Source organism: Oppia nitens, unplaced genomic scaffold, assembly GCF_028296485.1.
Source record: "Oppia nitens isolate AA-2021 unplaced genomic scaffold, nextdenovo-longstitch-racon4-pilon3 scaffold23_pilon_pilon_pilon, whole genome shotgun sequence".
Classification (NCBI taxonomy): domain Eukaryota; kingdom Metazoa; phylum Arthropoda; class Arachnida; order Sarcoptiformes; family Oppiidae; genus Oppia; species Oppia nitens.
The window spans coordinates 772,165-790,470 of NW_026533203.1; the positions used below are offsets into that span (position 1 = coordinate 772,165).

The window sequence follows — 18,306 nt, forward strand, 5'->3', positions numbered from 1 at the left end:
ATTTATAAAATTCTTAGTATATATGATATTATGTAAACATTATTTATAGCACTTTAGTATTATATTAACTCAATTATTAAATAATGTTTTTTATGTTATTTATTACTTTAACTTAAATTGTTTATAATAAAAATTTAATAATATATTACGAGATTCACAAGCAAAGAAATTTTCTCATATTTTTAGGAAAATTTCGTTTAATACTTTATATATATGTATTAAATAAATTTTGTTGTTACTATCATATATAAATGATCAGTATCTGTTTAAATAATAAATGTAGATCAAATTAATATAGTTGCATTAGAAATATTCAATAGTTCCGGGTTATTATACAATATAATTTTTATTTGAGAAATAATTTAATAATTAACTAATATATATTATTTTAATGATATTAATATAATTTTTTTACAATATTGATTTTACAATAATAAGCAATCTAAAAATGTCTTATAAATATTTTATCAATATGTTAATGTAATAGGAATATAAAATGCAAATACAAACAACACATATTAATATAAATTTATACAAAACTTAAGTTATAAATCTATGAACTAAAAAAATTTATGATTACAAGTTTTCATGGATACAATTTAAAAAGTGTCTATTTAAAGTATACCCTTGATATCTAAATATAATTGTGATATATTACTTTTGAACGTTTAGAAAACAATGCAAAGTCTGAAAAAAAAATAAAATTTTGTATAATATTTTCATAAATTTATTATTTGTATTAAAAAATATTTTGTTATATTAATCACAAATGTATAGAAAATTTAAAACTTTTTACATATAAAATCGAAATTTCAATGATAATAATTGATATCAAAATCATTTATATTTAACAACAATATTTGAAGTACAGATAATGAACATTTAAATATAGAAATAAAACTTGTCATTTGATTAATAAATTTTGACTTATAATTTAATATTTAGTTTTTTATTGTTTTAATTATAAGCAATCAAACTTTTAATTAGTTTACTAACATAAAAAATGTTAATCGCTTTAGACGTTACCACATTGAGAAAAATTAAGTTAATTTTTTTTAAATGTAAATTAATATTTTAAACAGTATATTGTAAAAATATGTAAGGATATACAATTGTGTGATACTATGTACTGTATATCATATATACTGTATATGATTAACATTAGATAAAAGAAAGAAAAATGTCAATTAAAAAAATATATAATATTACAGATAATTTATATTTGTTTCACATTATTTTTAAAAATTAAATTGCCGGTAAGTTAACTATCTTATTATAATTTTTTATGGCCAATCATAATATAATTGAACTTGATATAATTTTATAAATTTTTATTATCACAAGTTCTTTAATATGATTTAGTTATTTATATATTAAAAATAAGTATATTTCTCAAAATATGAACAAATAATAATAAATTTTATACAAGACAAAAATGATTTATTTTTTAAAAAAGTATTTTTATAATTAAAACTTTAAAAAATGTCAAACATTTTTATAAAATTTGCATTTTATAATTAACATAATTACAGTAAAATATGTTTTATATAGTATAATAAATGCAATGAGAATTAACAATATTGGTTACGATAATCATGAAAATGATAAATAGACGCATATGTTGTCTATACTGTAATGTTTAAAAATTATTCTTTAATGATAAAAAATTGTAATTTAATTATTTGTTTAAATTGTAACTCAATTTGTTTAATTAGTAACATATTATAAAATAAATATACATTTTTAAAAACAGTGATTTATATTTATAAATTTAAAAATGATTATAATATTTTTACCATATATTTTATTAACATTATTTAATATTTTTAAAATCTTTATCTTAATTAACTAGTTTTTATAGAAATTATCACTACTGTAAACAAATATATGCAATTCATAAATAGATATTTATTTTAAAATATAACTATTAATTATATTTAATGAATAAATGCAAAATATCATACTTTTTCGTTAAAACATAATTCCCAAAAGTATATATTTAATATATTATTCTCTAACTTAAATATATAGATAAATATATAGATAGATATATAGATAGATAAGAGAGAGAGAGAGAGAGAGAGAGAGAGAGAGAGAGAGAGAGAGAGAGAGAGAGAGAGAGAGAGAATTATCAAATTTGATAAATTCATGCTCGAATTAATTATCAAAATTAATTATTGATTTTCAAGCAGAAACCACAAAGCTTTATAATTAATGATTTTAATTAAATATTTGTTTATTTTTAAAATATTTATTTTGATTATTTTATAATTTATATATAAGATTTTTTCTAATAATTTTTTAGAATTAATTATAATTTTTATAAATAATCTACTAATATTTAAAATAATAAAACACGTTTATTATTTAATTTCAAAAATAAAAATTAAACTAAATGGCGAACAACTAATTTTATTAACTAAATCAAAAAACAGTAAATAATATTTACATCTAATTTATATATTGAATTCAATAAATTAAAAATTTTATAATATATAAATAATATAATACTAATTTAATAGCTATAATTTTATGTATATAAACATGTACTGTACATGATTGTGTGACAAGTGTGATTGTAGAAATTAAAATATTTATAAAAAATTAAATATTATAAATAAACAAAATAAATAAAAATAAATTTTTGTTAAAAAATCTAGATGACAATATATTTTATATTTTGTATACTTATACATTATGTAGACTTAATATTTTATGATTATTGTTTTTATTTTTAAAAAATTTCACATTTGGTATATTATTATTATTTAGATTTACATAATATATAAATAGCTTTGTCTTAAGACTCTTAACATTAATAAAAATTAAGTAAATATAAATAATATTAATTGATTCTTTATTTAATAATTTTATAATATATTTATTTAATTAGATTTTTTTTAAAAATACACTCAATATTTAATTGATATCTATTACATACTTTAATAAATTAAACATTTAATAAATGATATTTATTAAAACTTTATGTTATTCATAATAGAAACCAAATACAAAAATTAATAAACTTCGGTTTATTAATAATTTACTCAATAATATTTAAATGATCATTTTAATATGATTAATATAGTTTTGTAAAATATTTAATTGACCTCAATTAAATATATTAATTAAATGTAGTTAATATTTTATTTAAAGTTCAAAAATAGATTTAAAATATTTTTATTTATTTTATATGTTAACATAATGTATAATATTTTCTGTATAATTATTTTATAAATTCAAATAAACAGTTTATCTACTTTAAATTAAAAATAATATTTTTTAATTTGTTTAAAATTTTTGTCGACTAATTTAAGTTACAAATTAAAAAATAGTTATTTTATAAAAATGGGACAATTTATAAATGTATAAACTGAATTATTAAAATTGATAACAAATGTAGAAAAATCATAATATAAGTTATTAATAAATCCTGTTACTAGTCTTTTATATTACATAATTATTAACCATTATAAAAACATATAGTAATATACATAATATAATATCAAATATATAATATTATACAAATTATTTTTACACTTAACAAAAAAAGTCTAAATTATTTGTAGAAATAATAATTTTAGTAATCGTTGTAATTATTGTTATTATTGTTGTTGTGGTGATGATTGTTGTCGTAGTCCATCATATTTTGATTATAAATCCAATTGATATTTTGACTCTCATCCATATGCTCTCCATTATCCATAAAATTCATGTGATGTCCATTGAATCCATTAAATTGTTCATACGATGGCATAAATCCATGTAAATGTGGCAAAGGATGTGAATGTGATTGAGACGGTTGGGATGGGGTTGGATTGGGAGCAGTATTTGTTAAACTATTGAGTGATGGTATGAGTGCGGCCAGGATTTTGAAACCGGGCTGTTGTTGGTATGACTCCAAAAGACTGGCACCGATACCATTACCATTGAAACTGTAGCCACTATTTTGTAATAGTTGAGCCAATGCTCCCAAACCACTCAATACCTGTGCGTCAGATCGTGTGATTGCCATTGCAATTGTAATCAATAATATTTTATAAAATTTCTAAATTAAACAAATTAAAAATAAATAAATATTATAATAACAATTTACAAACAATTATATATATATAGTATATATTACTTGAAAAGTCATTTTAAAAAATTTTTGTGTTCAAAATAGTAAAAAATACTTGAGTCACAAATAAAAACTTATTTTAAAAACAAAGTCAGAGAAAACTTTATAAAACTGATGTAATGCTTAACGAAAGCCGTTTGCAAAGCAAATAATTAGAAAGTAATGCAAGACTTTCCACTTTTATGTAGACTTTTTAAGTATCAAATCCACAAATCTCTTGACTTTTTTATTTTTATTATAACAACTGCTTTCTTAAAGTTGTTTTGTTGTTGTTGTTGTGGTATTGCTGTCTATAAATATAAATATAGCTTTTTCTCTTACATTTAATTTAATTGTATTTAATATAATAGACAAAAGATTTTCATTTTCTTTTGTGTTTTCATTTATATATGATTTTGTTTTTTTTGTGGTGAAACCGTAAATATAATTTATCAAATCATTTATTAGATATTGAAAGCATTGAGAGTATAACATTAGTTGTACTGAACTGTACTGTATATGTATAACATAGTATTAGTTGCGAATATAGATTATGCAAAAAAAGTTATTTTTATTTGAAATAAGATAAATATTCAACCGATTCTCGTTATAAAAATTGATTTTTATACAGTGTATATGCATTATATTAAATTATATACAATTTATAAACGGTACAATGTTATCAATTTAAATAAAGTATATTCATAATTTATTATAATGTACTCATAATTAATATACGTATGTATGCATGCAATGAACTGTTGTGTATCTCATATAAAATGTAATTATAATGAACTCATTTTTGTTAAATATAAGGCCTTAAAATATATATATATATATTTATATATGTTTGCTTTTAATGTGAATTCACTGCAAGTACTGACCTTATTCTTTAGGGACCGGTATTTGTAATGCCTGTCCCATAGATAGATAGATAGATAGACAGATAGAGATAGAGAGAGAGAGAGAGAGAGAGAGAGAGAGAGAGAGAGAGAGAGAAGGAGAAAGAGAGAGAGACGAATGTATGCTTTTAGTTGAAGTTGTTTTTCAAATATAATATTATTATCAATAAAAATCTTTATTGTATTTTTTGTTAGATGTTTGATAAATGCTATTTAAAAATGCTTATATAATAATAGTATTTTGTTTTGTATTGTATTATAAATTAAAACTTTCACATTCTCTTCTTGAAAGTTTTAAACCTAATTTTAGATACAAATTGCAAGAAAAAAATGTTTGAAAAAAGTGGACTAAAGGGCGAAACCAATGCAAAGTATTAGTCGTGAGACGAGTCGACTAATAATTGCAATCATTTTTTTTACAAACATCACAACAAAACTATATTTGCATTGAAGTCAAGCATTGGATACACCTTTTGGAGTGTATTTTGGGAATCAAAACCATTGTCTGACATATTATATATATATTATTACAACACTATTATAAGTGCTATTATTATTAGCATAACATAAGAATGGTTTATAAAAATGAATATATGTTTTGTACACATAAATAGACTACAACTACAACTATAATATAATATTTAATATTTATTTATTTTTATATAAACAGGTGTCTAACAGAAATGCGTTACTAAAATAAATATTGTTATATAAAAATTTAATGCCACATAAATTGAGAGATGTTCATCATTATTGCGGTTATAAATAAATTGTTAACAAAATTTGTTAATTGTTTTGTTAGTTTTTTTTATGTGGGTTTTTTGTTTTTATATATAGCAACCAAATGTTGAGAATCTTGAATGTTCTCATAAACTTTTATGAAATAATTAGTACTTAATTATTATTATTATTATATTTTTAAAATTTTAAAAATAATCTATACTTTTTTGTTACAAATTAACATGTAAAACAATAACACAGTCAAAAATTCATTATTTTTTATCATTTTTAAATCATAATACATATTTAGTAGATTTTACAATTTTGAATATCATATTTTTTATATACAACTTTGAAAGGCTTATAACAAATGATATTGTGTTTTCTGATAAATAAAATTTTGAATAAATATATAATCAATTAATTAATTAAAATGTAACTAAATATGCATAATGTCTATTGTTATGTATTGCAATTTTTAATTTTTAATTTATTATCCTTGATCCAAAGTATATTTTATTAATATTAGGAACATTTAATAATTAATTTATTATATATTCAAAATACACAATAAAATTAGTTTAATATTTAATCAGAAAACATAATTTGATTATACAGTATAAAGCTTTCTAAAGTTAAATATGAAAATATCATATTATATTTGTGTGTATAATGACAACACTATTATTATTATAATAATTATTATATCAAACTATAATATTAATACTATATATCAATTACAGGTCATTTAATAATAAATTAATTTTCTATTACATTAAATACAGTATTTCTTAACTAACTTAACTACTGTACACATATAAGCAAACCGTTATTTATAATATGTTATAATATGTGTACAACAGTTAAAGTATACATTATTTATGAACTTAAGGGCAAATAAGTTAATGAAAAATACAGTGTTATTGTCATTAATAGTGTAAATACTATAATATATTAAATATAATATAATATCACATGTTATGTGTTATTCTGTAAATATAATGAATTATCATATTATCGATAGTTATTTAGTTTTAGTATTTAATTAATCGATAAAAGTATTTACAACCGAAATGTCAGTACATTTGTGGCCGAAATTGTTGTCCACAAACAAGTGGCCGAAGAATACAGTGATTTACACAAATGTCTGCAAATATCACACAATATATCAATCATTTGATTACATTAATTACCGTAAAAGACATTTACTTTTAATGGCTTATAATTGTCGACATTTTTGTCACACAAAAGATAGCAAACAATTATCACCGATAAAACAGATGACTGCAACCGACAAGAGACCGATCGTAAGGGATGACATACCGGTCATCAAAGACTGGCGAAGAGCTAAACCAAGAAATCCTTTTGTGGCCATTGTTTTAAAGAAACCATTGTATGATATCATACATCTTCTCAAAGATTTATTGACTTTTTTATGTCTTTTTCAGTGAACTCATTGAATGGTACGAAAAGACTCCGATTGATAGGCGAAGAAATATATACATCTCATCGATGTTGAAGTACTTGATTTACCCGACAATAATAGTCAACGTTTTTCTCATTAATTATATATTCTTTAAGACCGACGAGAATCCTATTACCGGCAGATCCACGGCTTATAATTTGCCAAAAGGTTTGACATTTGGTTGTTATGTCAGTAATTGATTAACATTTCATGTGTTTAATTATATCAGAAATGATGTCTGAAATAGAGGACGATATCTTCAAAGAGATGTTTATAAATATTACAACGACATTGCAATTGTCTGCTCCCGCAACTGATCCGATTGTCAAACGATGTGATCAAGTGGTCGACCGATTGGTTGAGGCGAATAAAGATCTGCCGGTCATTGGAGACGGACATTGGACTGCAATTGTGGTCAACGACGACAAGTTGTGTGATGTAATGGCATTAAAGGATTCGAGCAGTTTGTTTATATCCCGAAGACTGGTCAATATGTGCGATACCGACGATGAGTTAGCATATGTAATGTCTCACCAATTGTCACATATTATGTTGGATCACACCAGAGAACCGGTACTTATATGATAGGTTTTGACAGATATACAGTATATTAATTTATTGATTGATATTTTAGATGACATTTACGTCGGTGTTTTCAATACCTGTGGTCACACTTTTCCCAATGTTTTGGATGATATTAAGTGACAAAACTTTGAGATTTGATATTTTTGCTAAAATTGATACTTTTCTTTTGAATTTATTAAAACAATCGGTTCGTAAATATATATATTTCAGTTCTTATAATGATTTGCTTGAAGAAGAGGCCGACCGAAGTGCAATGCAAATGATGACCAGATCTTGTTTTGATGTCCGCAAATGTCGACAATTTTGCCAAAAATATGAACAATTTGACAAAACAGATGTACAGTCAAAAATGTTTGGGACATTTAAATTAACTTTAAATCAAACAACGATTGATGACTTGAAAGTCGAAACATTTTTTATTAAACATGCGATAAATGAAAACAAATTATTATATTTACAACAATATACACAACCTTTTATTGATTTAAGAAAAGACTGTAATTGTGAACCATTGATTTGATTCAAATTAAATAAAATTTTTAATTGTTTGCCAGTTTATATTTACCATAATTAACTAATTGCTATAAGCCTAACAAAATGTATTGTGTTATCTCATCCGTTATCTATTTGCTATCGTTTCCAACATTGTATAACAATTATTACTTTTGTCATAACAATGGATTAATGAAGTGGTCATTAGAGAGTCATTTCCTCATTGGGTTTGTGAAGGATTAACTTTATATAGATATAAGTGATCAATGAAAGTGAATCTAAATTTTTGTTGTTATGTTAAATGTTAAAAACTAGTTTAAAATTAGATTAATTTTGTTCAATTAAGTGTTCAAATGAGACTAACAGTTATACTTGTGTTTATTGATTATTAAAAGTTTGCATTAAGTTGTCAACATTAAAATTATATGACATTTATAAATTTAAAAAAAAAATTTGGTTGTTTAGTTTAAAAAATTTTATAATAAAACTTAATAATATTTATTTAGTATATTATTTTATTTAAATGTATTTCGAAACCTAATATAAATTAACATAAATTTAAAAGATTTATTTTAGAATATTTTGGAGTACTATTGTTATACAAATTAGAATTTTTATATAATATTATATAATATATAGTATATAACAACAACAAAAATCAATTAAGAAAACAAATTATAAGATAATTAATTAATTTTTAAATAAATAAAAATTATAGAGTTTCTTAAAATATTAGTTAAAACAATATATGATATAAGCACTTAATACAGAATAATTCAGAACAATTATTGTATAAATAAAAATATTAAAAAATAATTATTAAATGTTAAGTAAATAAGTTATAAATAAATTTCGTATATAAATATAATATAATGCATTTCTTGCATTAGTTAATTAATATTAATTATTTGTAAATTGAATTTGATACATTTATTTAATTGGGTTCATTTATAGTTAAGTAGATATTGATAAAAGTATTTGAAGGTTGCATCAGGGTCACTATCTATATAAGTTGATCATGATGATTTGGCCTATAAAGTCTATACACTTGGGATATCTGTCTCTAAACGCTTACTTTGAATGTCAATCTTAATTGAGTCACAATTACCAGATTTAGACTTTAATTTAATTATAATTGACTTAAAATATAAGTTTTAGTAAAAAATTTAAAATGCAATCAATCAATAAAATATACAATAGTAAATATGACTACATATTGATTTTACATATTTTTACATACACTACTAAGCGTAGTACAGTATTTCCGTCACTACATTTATAAAATAATTGAAAGTTAATAATATTTATACTAATACTATATAATCAATGATGAATTAAAATATTTTAATATAATGAATTTATACTATGTTATAATTTTTATCGATTTAATTTTATAATATTTATTTTAAGTTATATTTTTTAGACTATCACTTTATTTAACTATTTTTTACAGTAGTTTACAACATATAAATTACATAATTATAGAAATATTTATAGATTAAATTTTACACAAAATAATAATTAAATTTTGCTAATTATCTTTATTTTATTTATTTATAAAATAAAAAAAAAGTTAATTTATTTTTAACAATATATTTCCACAAAAACAATAAATTATAAAATCTATTATTATTATTTTTTATTAAAAATGAATATTTTAAATATAGTATAAAATATCTATGAATAATTTATAAATTAATCTTAATCATACATTAGCTATATAGATACATAACAGTTTGATTAAAAATTTATTTTTACCAATATACAGTATAGCTAAAATTGTTTAAATTTTTATTTTATATACCAATGACTAACAATAATTAGGTGTTTTATTTTTTATGTAATGTTTTCATATTTTTAGATAATATAGAGTAAGTCTTACTTTAGTTTTATTGCAAATTGCAATCACATCTTAAACCTTATGAGAAATCTCAAACAGTTTTCAACAAATAATAGATAACTTATTTTCCAATTACTATATCTTTATGATTATATTTATTCATACGTAAGCCTTATTGTTGCCAATGAGTGGCCGATTCACGCAATTGTGTTCACTCTAGTGTGTTGTCCGCACGCAATCATATTTCATATGATTTGATAAAAAAACAATAATATGACTAAAACTATAAAAAAAATAAAACAATAAAAACATAGACCTTCAAATATATAATTATATCAACCATAAATTAAGCATACATTGGTTTTATTGTAATACAAATTATCAATAATAAAAAATTTGTAATAAATTAATATTACAGCAATTTTATTATATTTAATTGATTTGTTATTTAAGTTGTTTGAAAATGTATTTTATCAAAGTTTTTAATATATTTCATACAAAATTTTTATATTACTGAATATATATTCAGTATATTAAACATTAAGTGAATACAGAATTTTAAAAAACAAAATAAAAAAGTTTTCAAATGATTCTGTCTTTTAAATAGAGTGACCAAATAATTTTTATATAATTATATAGAAATTACTATTTTATACAGTTGAGTAATATAGATATAATATAGATTAATTTAGATTATATATATATATAATTTGTTATTTTTTAAATACTTTTAATTTTAAATTTTAGAAACAAATTGTCAAATATTTTTAGCAAAATTTAAAGAAAATTTTGCTATTTTTAATAATTTTTAACAATTTTAAGTAAGTTATCTAACGACATTTAGGTAGATTTTTATACATTTTATGTAATGTATGTGTAATAAAACAAAAGTAGAGAGTTTTATACTAAAATTTTATTGCTAATTTAGCATGTTTTAAAGTTTTATTTTTTAAATAATTTAAAAATTCAATTAAAATATTTGTAATTATATTATATATTTGTCAACATTACAATATGTTAATGTAGTTTACCAGTATTACAAAAGTTGTCTATTTTATTATATATTTTTTACTAATTTTAAATGATTTCCTTTATAGTAAAAATAGCAATTTTTGAAAAATTATATTATCTAGATTATTATACTAGTATATTATACAAAATTTGAACATGCACAAATAATCCATTATTTATTAAATTTGTTGGTTGTGTAATAATTAATCTATTTTATCCAACAATTTTTAATTATCAAATATTATCTTATTATATTTGTAGTTTTAAATTATTTATTGTAGTTTTATAACTAAACTAAGTAACATAATTTTTTAATCAAAAATTGTCATTTTTGTTATTAGGACTCGACTGTTGTATATCATATACCGACGACAGCTCTCTATTGTGGGTCAGTATAGTATTTAGCGACGCATCCGCTGTGATGTGCCTAATATGCTATTACTTTTAGTATTGTATGATATTATTATAGGATTTAACGTCTATTTCACTATTTTTTGATTTCATTTCTACACTATATGTATATTCCTATAATTTGAGGTAAACTACAAATTGGTGGTAAATTTTTGAAGCATAAGATTTATTTTATAACTATAGACGTTGTCATCAAAATTATCTCAAACTCATCAAAGATTTTTTGTTTTGCATTTAAAATAATATTGTACTAAAAATTAATTGTTTATTAAGTTATTATATACTGTACAATATAGGGAAAATAGTATTTTTAAATACAAATTAAGATTTTGAATTTTAAAAACTCATATTTTCTGAAAATATATTATAAATTTTAAGTAACTTATCATAATCATTTTTGGGTAAGCTATTAAATATTTTTATTAATTATTAAACAATTTAATTACATCTATTAATTTTACATTAATTACAATTTATACTACTTATTAAATTATATATATCCCGTATATACAGTATATTATAAACTAAAAAATAAAGTATTCCTATTGCAATGGCAAATTGTGTTTATAATAGTATATACTAAATTATATTATCTAATTAATTAAATACCAATTAATCAATTATTATAAAATGAATTTTGGTATAAAATATTTTATAAGTAGAATTATATATAAATTTAATAAGTGTAATTTACAATCTAATTTATATTTGTTAAAGTATTGCCATAAAAATTAATTTTAATTATACTGAATTGCGGTAATATTTATAAATTATTAAATGCATCTATTTTTCTCATTTAATTAACATATCATAGTCATTTCCATAAACCACTTAACCACTAATAATTTTTTGAACTATAATACAACAAATGCTATCTCTCTCTCTCTCTCTCTCTCTCTCTCTCTCTCTCTCTTTATTTATTTATTTATTTATTTATATATAAATTTATAAACTAATATAATTATATTTGATAATATAAAATAAAAGTCATTAAAGTTAATATATAAATATAATTCATACATTAATTAATATAAAAATTAGTGAATATGGTGTACCGTAAAGTCATATTTCTAAATTGAAATTATTAAATATAGTATAATTTCGATATAGAGTATGATATGTTTAAAACATGATGTATTATACTTAACAAAATTAATTTTAAAATCTACTGATTTTTACTACAGGTATTTTTGGAAATATTTCCAATTTGATGTATTTTTAATTTTTTTTGTTGAAGTTTCACAAATAGGTTTTGTTTTTATTATGAAAATAATAGAAAATATTTCTCTTATTTTTTTGTAAAAATAGTTACATTAATAAAATATAATCCCAAATGTTGTGTCTATATATTTCTAGACTTGATGTCAYTGTTAATCTTGATTTTTGAAAGCCTTACACAAAATCCTAACTAATATTTTATAATATCAATGGATTAACACTAATTGAATACATAGTTCTGTATTTATCTTATTATTATAACAAAGAATACACTCTAATGAAAATAAATTATTATTATTATTATATTTGAATGTTTGTATAATACAAATCTAAATATAATAATTTAATTTAAACTTTATTTCATTTTAATAAATTAAAAATGTTTTTTATTTACTCAAGAAACTACTAATAAAATTTTATTAATTTAATTCACAATATAAACCATATAATAAATAATATGAAATTTTAATTTATAAAGTTTTTTTTGTTTATTTTTTAGATTTAATTTGTCAAATAAAATTTATAATACATTTATAATACATATAAATTTATTTATAATTTTTATATTATATATAATATTTATTTTTTGTGAAACGCAGTTTAGACATATTTTGCATTTATATTAATATATGTTAAGAAACATTAATTTTATGCATATCATTAAAATAAAAGCATTTTGATGTCTAATATTGTTTCAGTACCTATATTGTTGAATAATAAAAATACAGTATATACAGTAAATCATTTATAAAATACATACAATAAATACATGTATTTATTATTTTACTTTTTCATTGCAATATATTTTATTTTTATTATACTGTATTTATATTACTGTATAAGTTTATAAAAATAAAACGAATAATAACATTTTTAACAAAAATAATAATTATACAGATCTTAATTTTTTTTAACATATTGATTAAAATATTACTTATTGTATAACATTAATTATATTTTATTTATATAATCTATATTTATTATAAATAATATTATTTCTTATATAAATAGTTTTTGAATTAAACATATTATACAAAGTTTAAATAACTTAATGTTATGAAACAATGAGTTTAACTAAAAACTTATTTTTTAATTTATAAGACTTTTAAGAAATTGTAACTTAAAAATCGATTAACAATAAAATATTTTAAATAAATTTAATTTTTAACTAATATTATATTATTTATTAGTAAATTAATTCAATGCTAATAGTTTATATATATATATATATATATAAATATGTACATAATATTTAATAGCTAATTAACTAAAAGTAAAGTTGATATAATCAATTTTCAAAAATTAAAGTGCTATTATATTTTAGTTGACTTTATTGTCCTTCTAATCATACAATTAATACATTTGTGGCAAATTAAGTCATATATTGATAATTTAACTATTGATACAATACTATGTGAAATACAGTATATAAATTAAAAATTTTCATATCTTACTTAATGTTAAACATATTCATCTATGAGCTTTTAATACACCGCTTATACAAAATTGTGTTTTAACAATATGTTGATAATTAACAATTTTAAATTTTTGTCTTTTTTAACAATGTTTTTTAATATAGAGTTAGTTTATTTTTAATTTGCAAAATTATTATAGCAATTAGATATTTAGCAGAGTATAAAAATATAAATAAGTATGCAGTATTTATACATAATAACATTTAATAATTTTACAATAAAAATATCTTAAAATACCAAAATATTAATATTAACATGTTAACAATTCATATCAATAAAATCAGGGAGTTTACATTTATTTTGTTATTAAGTATTAAGTAAATAAATATTTAACACTATTGTAGTATTGTATTTCACTAGTGTATGCTTTAGACTAATTTATAAAAATCAATGTTTAAATTATTTGTATAGCAATTCTACATCAATTTTATAACATAAATAATTTTATTAAATATATGTTGAGTTATCACATTATAAAAACACATTATATTTTAATACTATACATAGGTAAATGTCATCTTTTATAATTATCATAATTTATTTGCAAATATTATTTTACCATAATTATTTAAATTATAATATTTGAATTATTATAATATTTGAATAATTATAATATTGAATGTTATATATTTATAATAATTTTACTCTTTATAAAAAATAATATAAAAGTTATTATTTTAAACAAAAGTAATTTATAAACAGAAAATTTCATTAAAAGTATACAAAACATACAAGTTTTACTGTTTATAACTTATTGTAATATTACTTAAAATATAGATAAACGAAATACTGTATATTTAAACAGTATATTAAAAGTAAGTCTAACATTGACAAAACTAAAACACTGTAATAAAAATTTAGTATAAAAATTAATTGAATTCAATTAGTTTGTTTCTTAGTATTAACACTTATATAATTTTTTATTGATAATAAAGTATTAATATTATATATAATATAATTTTTATTAATATAGAATTACATATTATGTTGTAAACTATATTTTATGATATTTGTATTATTTTACTGTTTATTGTACTAAATAACGTATCGTAAATGAAAATAAATATAATTAAGCTTTAAATTTAACTTTAATACAAAACTTTGATACAATAGATTATATTAGTTACTTATTATATAAACCTAAAAGATACCGATAATATAGAGTATTAAAAAATGTTTACCCATTACACAATTTCAATATACTGTATAATATTATCTTTATTGTATGGTATACAATTTTGGGTGTACTAAAAATTGTATTTTTTATATATTAGAAATAATTTAAAATTGGCTAAAATAATAAATTACAGTTAAAAACAATATAGTTATAGTGTGACAACATGCAACAAGGTAACAATGACCATATTATGCCACGAAATCATTATATTATCAAAATTAACATATAGTATGACAATACAAATATTTTTTTATTATTACTTTATTAATATCGACTCTGCAGGTGCTCACAAATAGTACAATTGAGTCTATACTGTATAAAGCAATGTAATTGAAGTTTATACTTGTGTGCTATTGAACAATAATTTTGTATTTTTCTATTACCTTGTTGTCAACATTTGTGAAATGTCATACATGTACTGTATATTAGGAAGTTATATTAGGAAAAGGGTGTGATCTCATACTTTTATAGGTTTTACAAATATTTAAAAGCATATATAGTAATACAGCATTTCATATAATTTTGAAAAAGTGATGTTTGATACAATTAAACGATAGGTATAGTAGGTTACACGTGAGTAGTAGCCAAATATTGAAATTATTTTAGCAATTAATAGCAATAATTACAAAAATACTTTATATAATAGTTATATAAATTTTGCAATACATTCCAATGTTGAAAAAGATCAATAAATATGTAATTTTAGCTTAATTGCTATAAACTGTAATTATCTATCAGTAAACAAATATTTAAAAAATATATACTGTATACAGTATATAATGTATATTCAATATAAAAAGTAAAAAATAACAAAGTACAAAAAATAGATTTTAAAATTACATTTTTTAATTATGATAATTAAAATTACCACAAATAATTACATTAAATGTTTGCCATTAAATGGTTAATAAAAATGATATACCGGTATGCGCTATATTTTTGTTTTATATTATGAAAAAATGTTTTAACAAAATATCATGATTTACATAAAGTTTATCTCTTGACTGTAAAATAAAAATTGATTTTTAGAGATAAATACGATAAACACAATACACGGCACATATTTGATATTTTAATATATTTTTATTATTAATAGTGTTTTAGACTTTTTGATCAAAATTTTTTGTAGATCTCATGAGTATTTTAAAAATGAATAATATTTAATCTATTTTTCCAAATATTATCTAAAGTTATCTAAAGTTGACATTATTGAAAAATACAGCAATCAGTTTATAAATAGAAATAAATAATAGTTAAAGATATATCAGATTATCAATATTTAATTAATAATTATTATTTTTATTAATAGATTTTCGAAAAAAATAATTAAAAAGGCATTTAATTATCAAAACAATGGCTCTGAACTCAACCACAACAAGAGTAGACAGTCAGGCATACAGACCTATGACTGTCATTGTATTGCTTTTAATAATATCAGTGATTCTTGCATTAATCGATGCCCAAGACGTTCAGGTATTTACAAAATTGTGTCACTTTATATCACATATAGTTTTTAGTCACTAATAGGCAGAAAGCAATAACAAAATAAATATAAAAAACAAATAATATTTACAATATCAGTAAATACCGGTAGACATTATAGGTATAAAGCTTTAAAAAAATTAGACCTATAGTTAGTATAAAGTAATAAACGTTTTATAAAAGCACTAATGATTTTGTAAACTTTTGTGTGACAAACTTTTTTTGTAAGACTTATTGAATAAAATGAAATAATACTTATTTCACAATTGACTGAATTATTTGAAAAATACGGGTTATTCTCAATTGTATTGACACTAAATTTAAGATATTTTTTTCAAATCAATCAATAAATATAAAGATGTTTTAAAACCTTAATTTTTATATTTCATGATATAAGTAATATTTTTTGAAAACATAGTTTGCATTCAATTGTGAAATAAAATAGTTATTAAAGTGAATTTCAAAATTGATAGAAATATAATGTCATATACGATAACATAAAACAGTTTATAATATAAACTTTATATACATTTTCTTATTTTGCTTATACCCATAGCATTGCTTCCCACACAACAATTGTGAACAAACAAATAAAAAAAATATTACTTTAGATTTTCTATTAAATAAAGTTTGCAATTCAAGAATATTCTGTTTTTATTCATAGCTTTTTATTTTAACTAAAACTCAATAATCAATTTATATGTAAATAAAAATTAATTATTTTATAAAAGGAAAATGAAAACGCTGTAAACGGTGTGATAAATGCCAAACGGACGGCATTTTTGCCGTCGAGAGGTCGCCGATATTGGCCTACATTTGACTCGAGTGACAACAATGATAATAACGATTACAAACGGATGTCTAAGTTCTTACCGATGAGAGGACGGAAACAGAGCTTTTTGCCGGTCAGGGGTCGCAATTCAACCACTAGTGATATGTATGACGACTATCTCGATGTTGTATCTCCTTATGGATCCAATAATAATAATAATGATTACAATTCAGAACCGGTTGACAAAAGGGCGGCATTTATGCCATCGAGAGGTAAGAAAGCGTTTTACGGAATGAGAGGTAGAAAGTGATCGCATAGTTATTGTACTTAACTTCTCATATCATTAATAATAATAATAATAAACTAATTACAATAATAAAAATCTAATGTTAGCTAAGAAATCATAATTTTTTTCACATAAAAATTTAATTAAGTTCAAAATAAAAAATTATATTTATTGTAAACACATTTCATTATTATTTATTAATACATATATTTCTATAAAACACACTTTACTTTTTGTTATTTATTAGTAATATTTTAATTATTTTATTTGGCATTGAAATTATTAGTGAAAATAATAATAACTATTGTAATTTTAACATTTTATTTAATATATATATTAACTTAATTAGACTATAGAATAAATTTTCAGTT

General features: G+C 19.9%; 2 protein-coding genes across 2 annotated transcripts; both read left to right on the top strand.

Moving 5' to 3' along the window:
- Nucleotides 1-6,749: 6,749 nt before the first annotated feature.
- LOC128953645 (uncharacterized) lies at nucleotides 6,750-8,100 on the top strand. The gene is made up of 5 exons (XM_054299151.1): nucleotides 6,750-7,114; nucleotides 7,170-7,354; nucleotides 7,416-7,759; nucleotides 7,821-7,887; nucleotides 7,982-8,100. The coding sequence occupies exons 1-5, from the start codon at nucleotides 6,795-6,797 to the stop codon at nucleotides 8,032-8,034; spliced, it is 969 nt and encodes a 322-aa protein (XP_054155126.1). The 5' UTR covers nucleotides 6,750-6,794; the 3' UTR covers nucleotides 8,035-8,100.
- A 3,790-nt stretch (nucleotides 8,101-11,890) lies between these two features.
- On the top strand, nucleotides 11,891-18,011 carry LOC128953697 (uncharacterized). Its single transcript, XM_054299212.1, has 3 exons — nucleotides 11,891-11,926; nucleotides 16,705-16,868; nucleotides 17,609-18,011. The coding sequence occupies exons 2-3, from the start codon at nucleotides 16,749-16,751 to the stop codon at nucleotides 17,957-17,959; spliced, it is 471 nt and encodes a 156-aa protein (XP_054155187.1). The 5' UTR covers nucleotides 11,891-11,926; nucleotides 16,705-16,748; the 3' UTR covers nucleotides 17,960-18,011.
- Nucleotides 18,012-18,306: the final 295 nt, after the last annotated feature.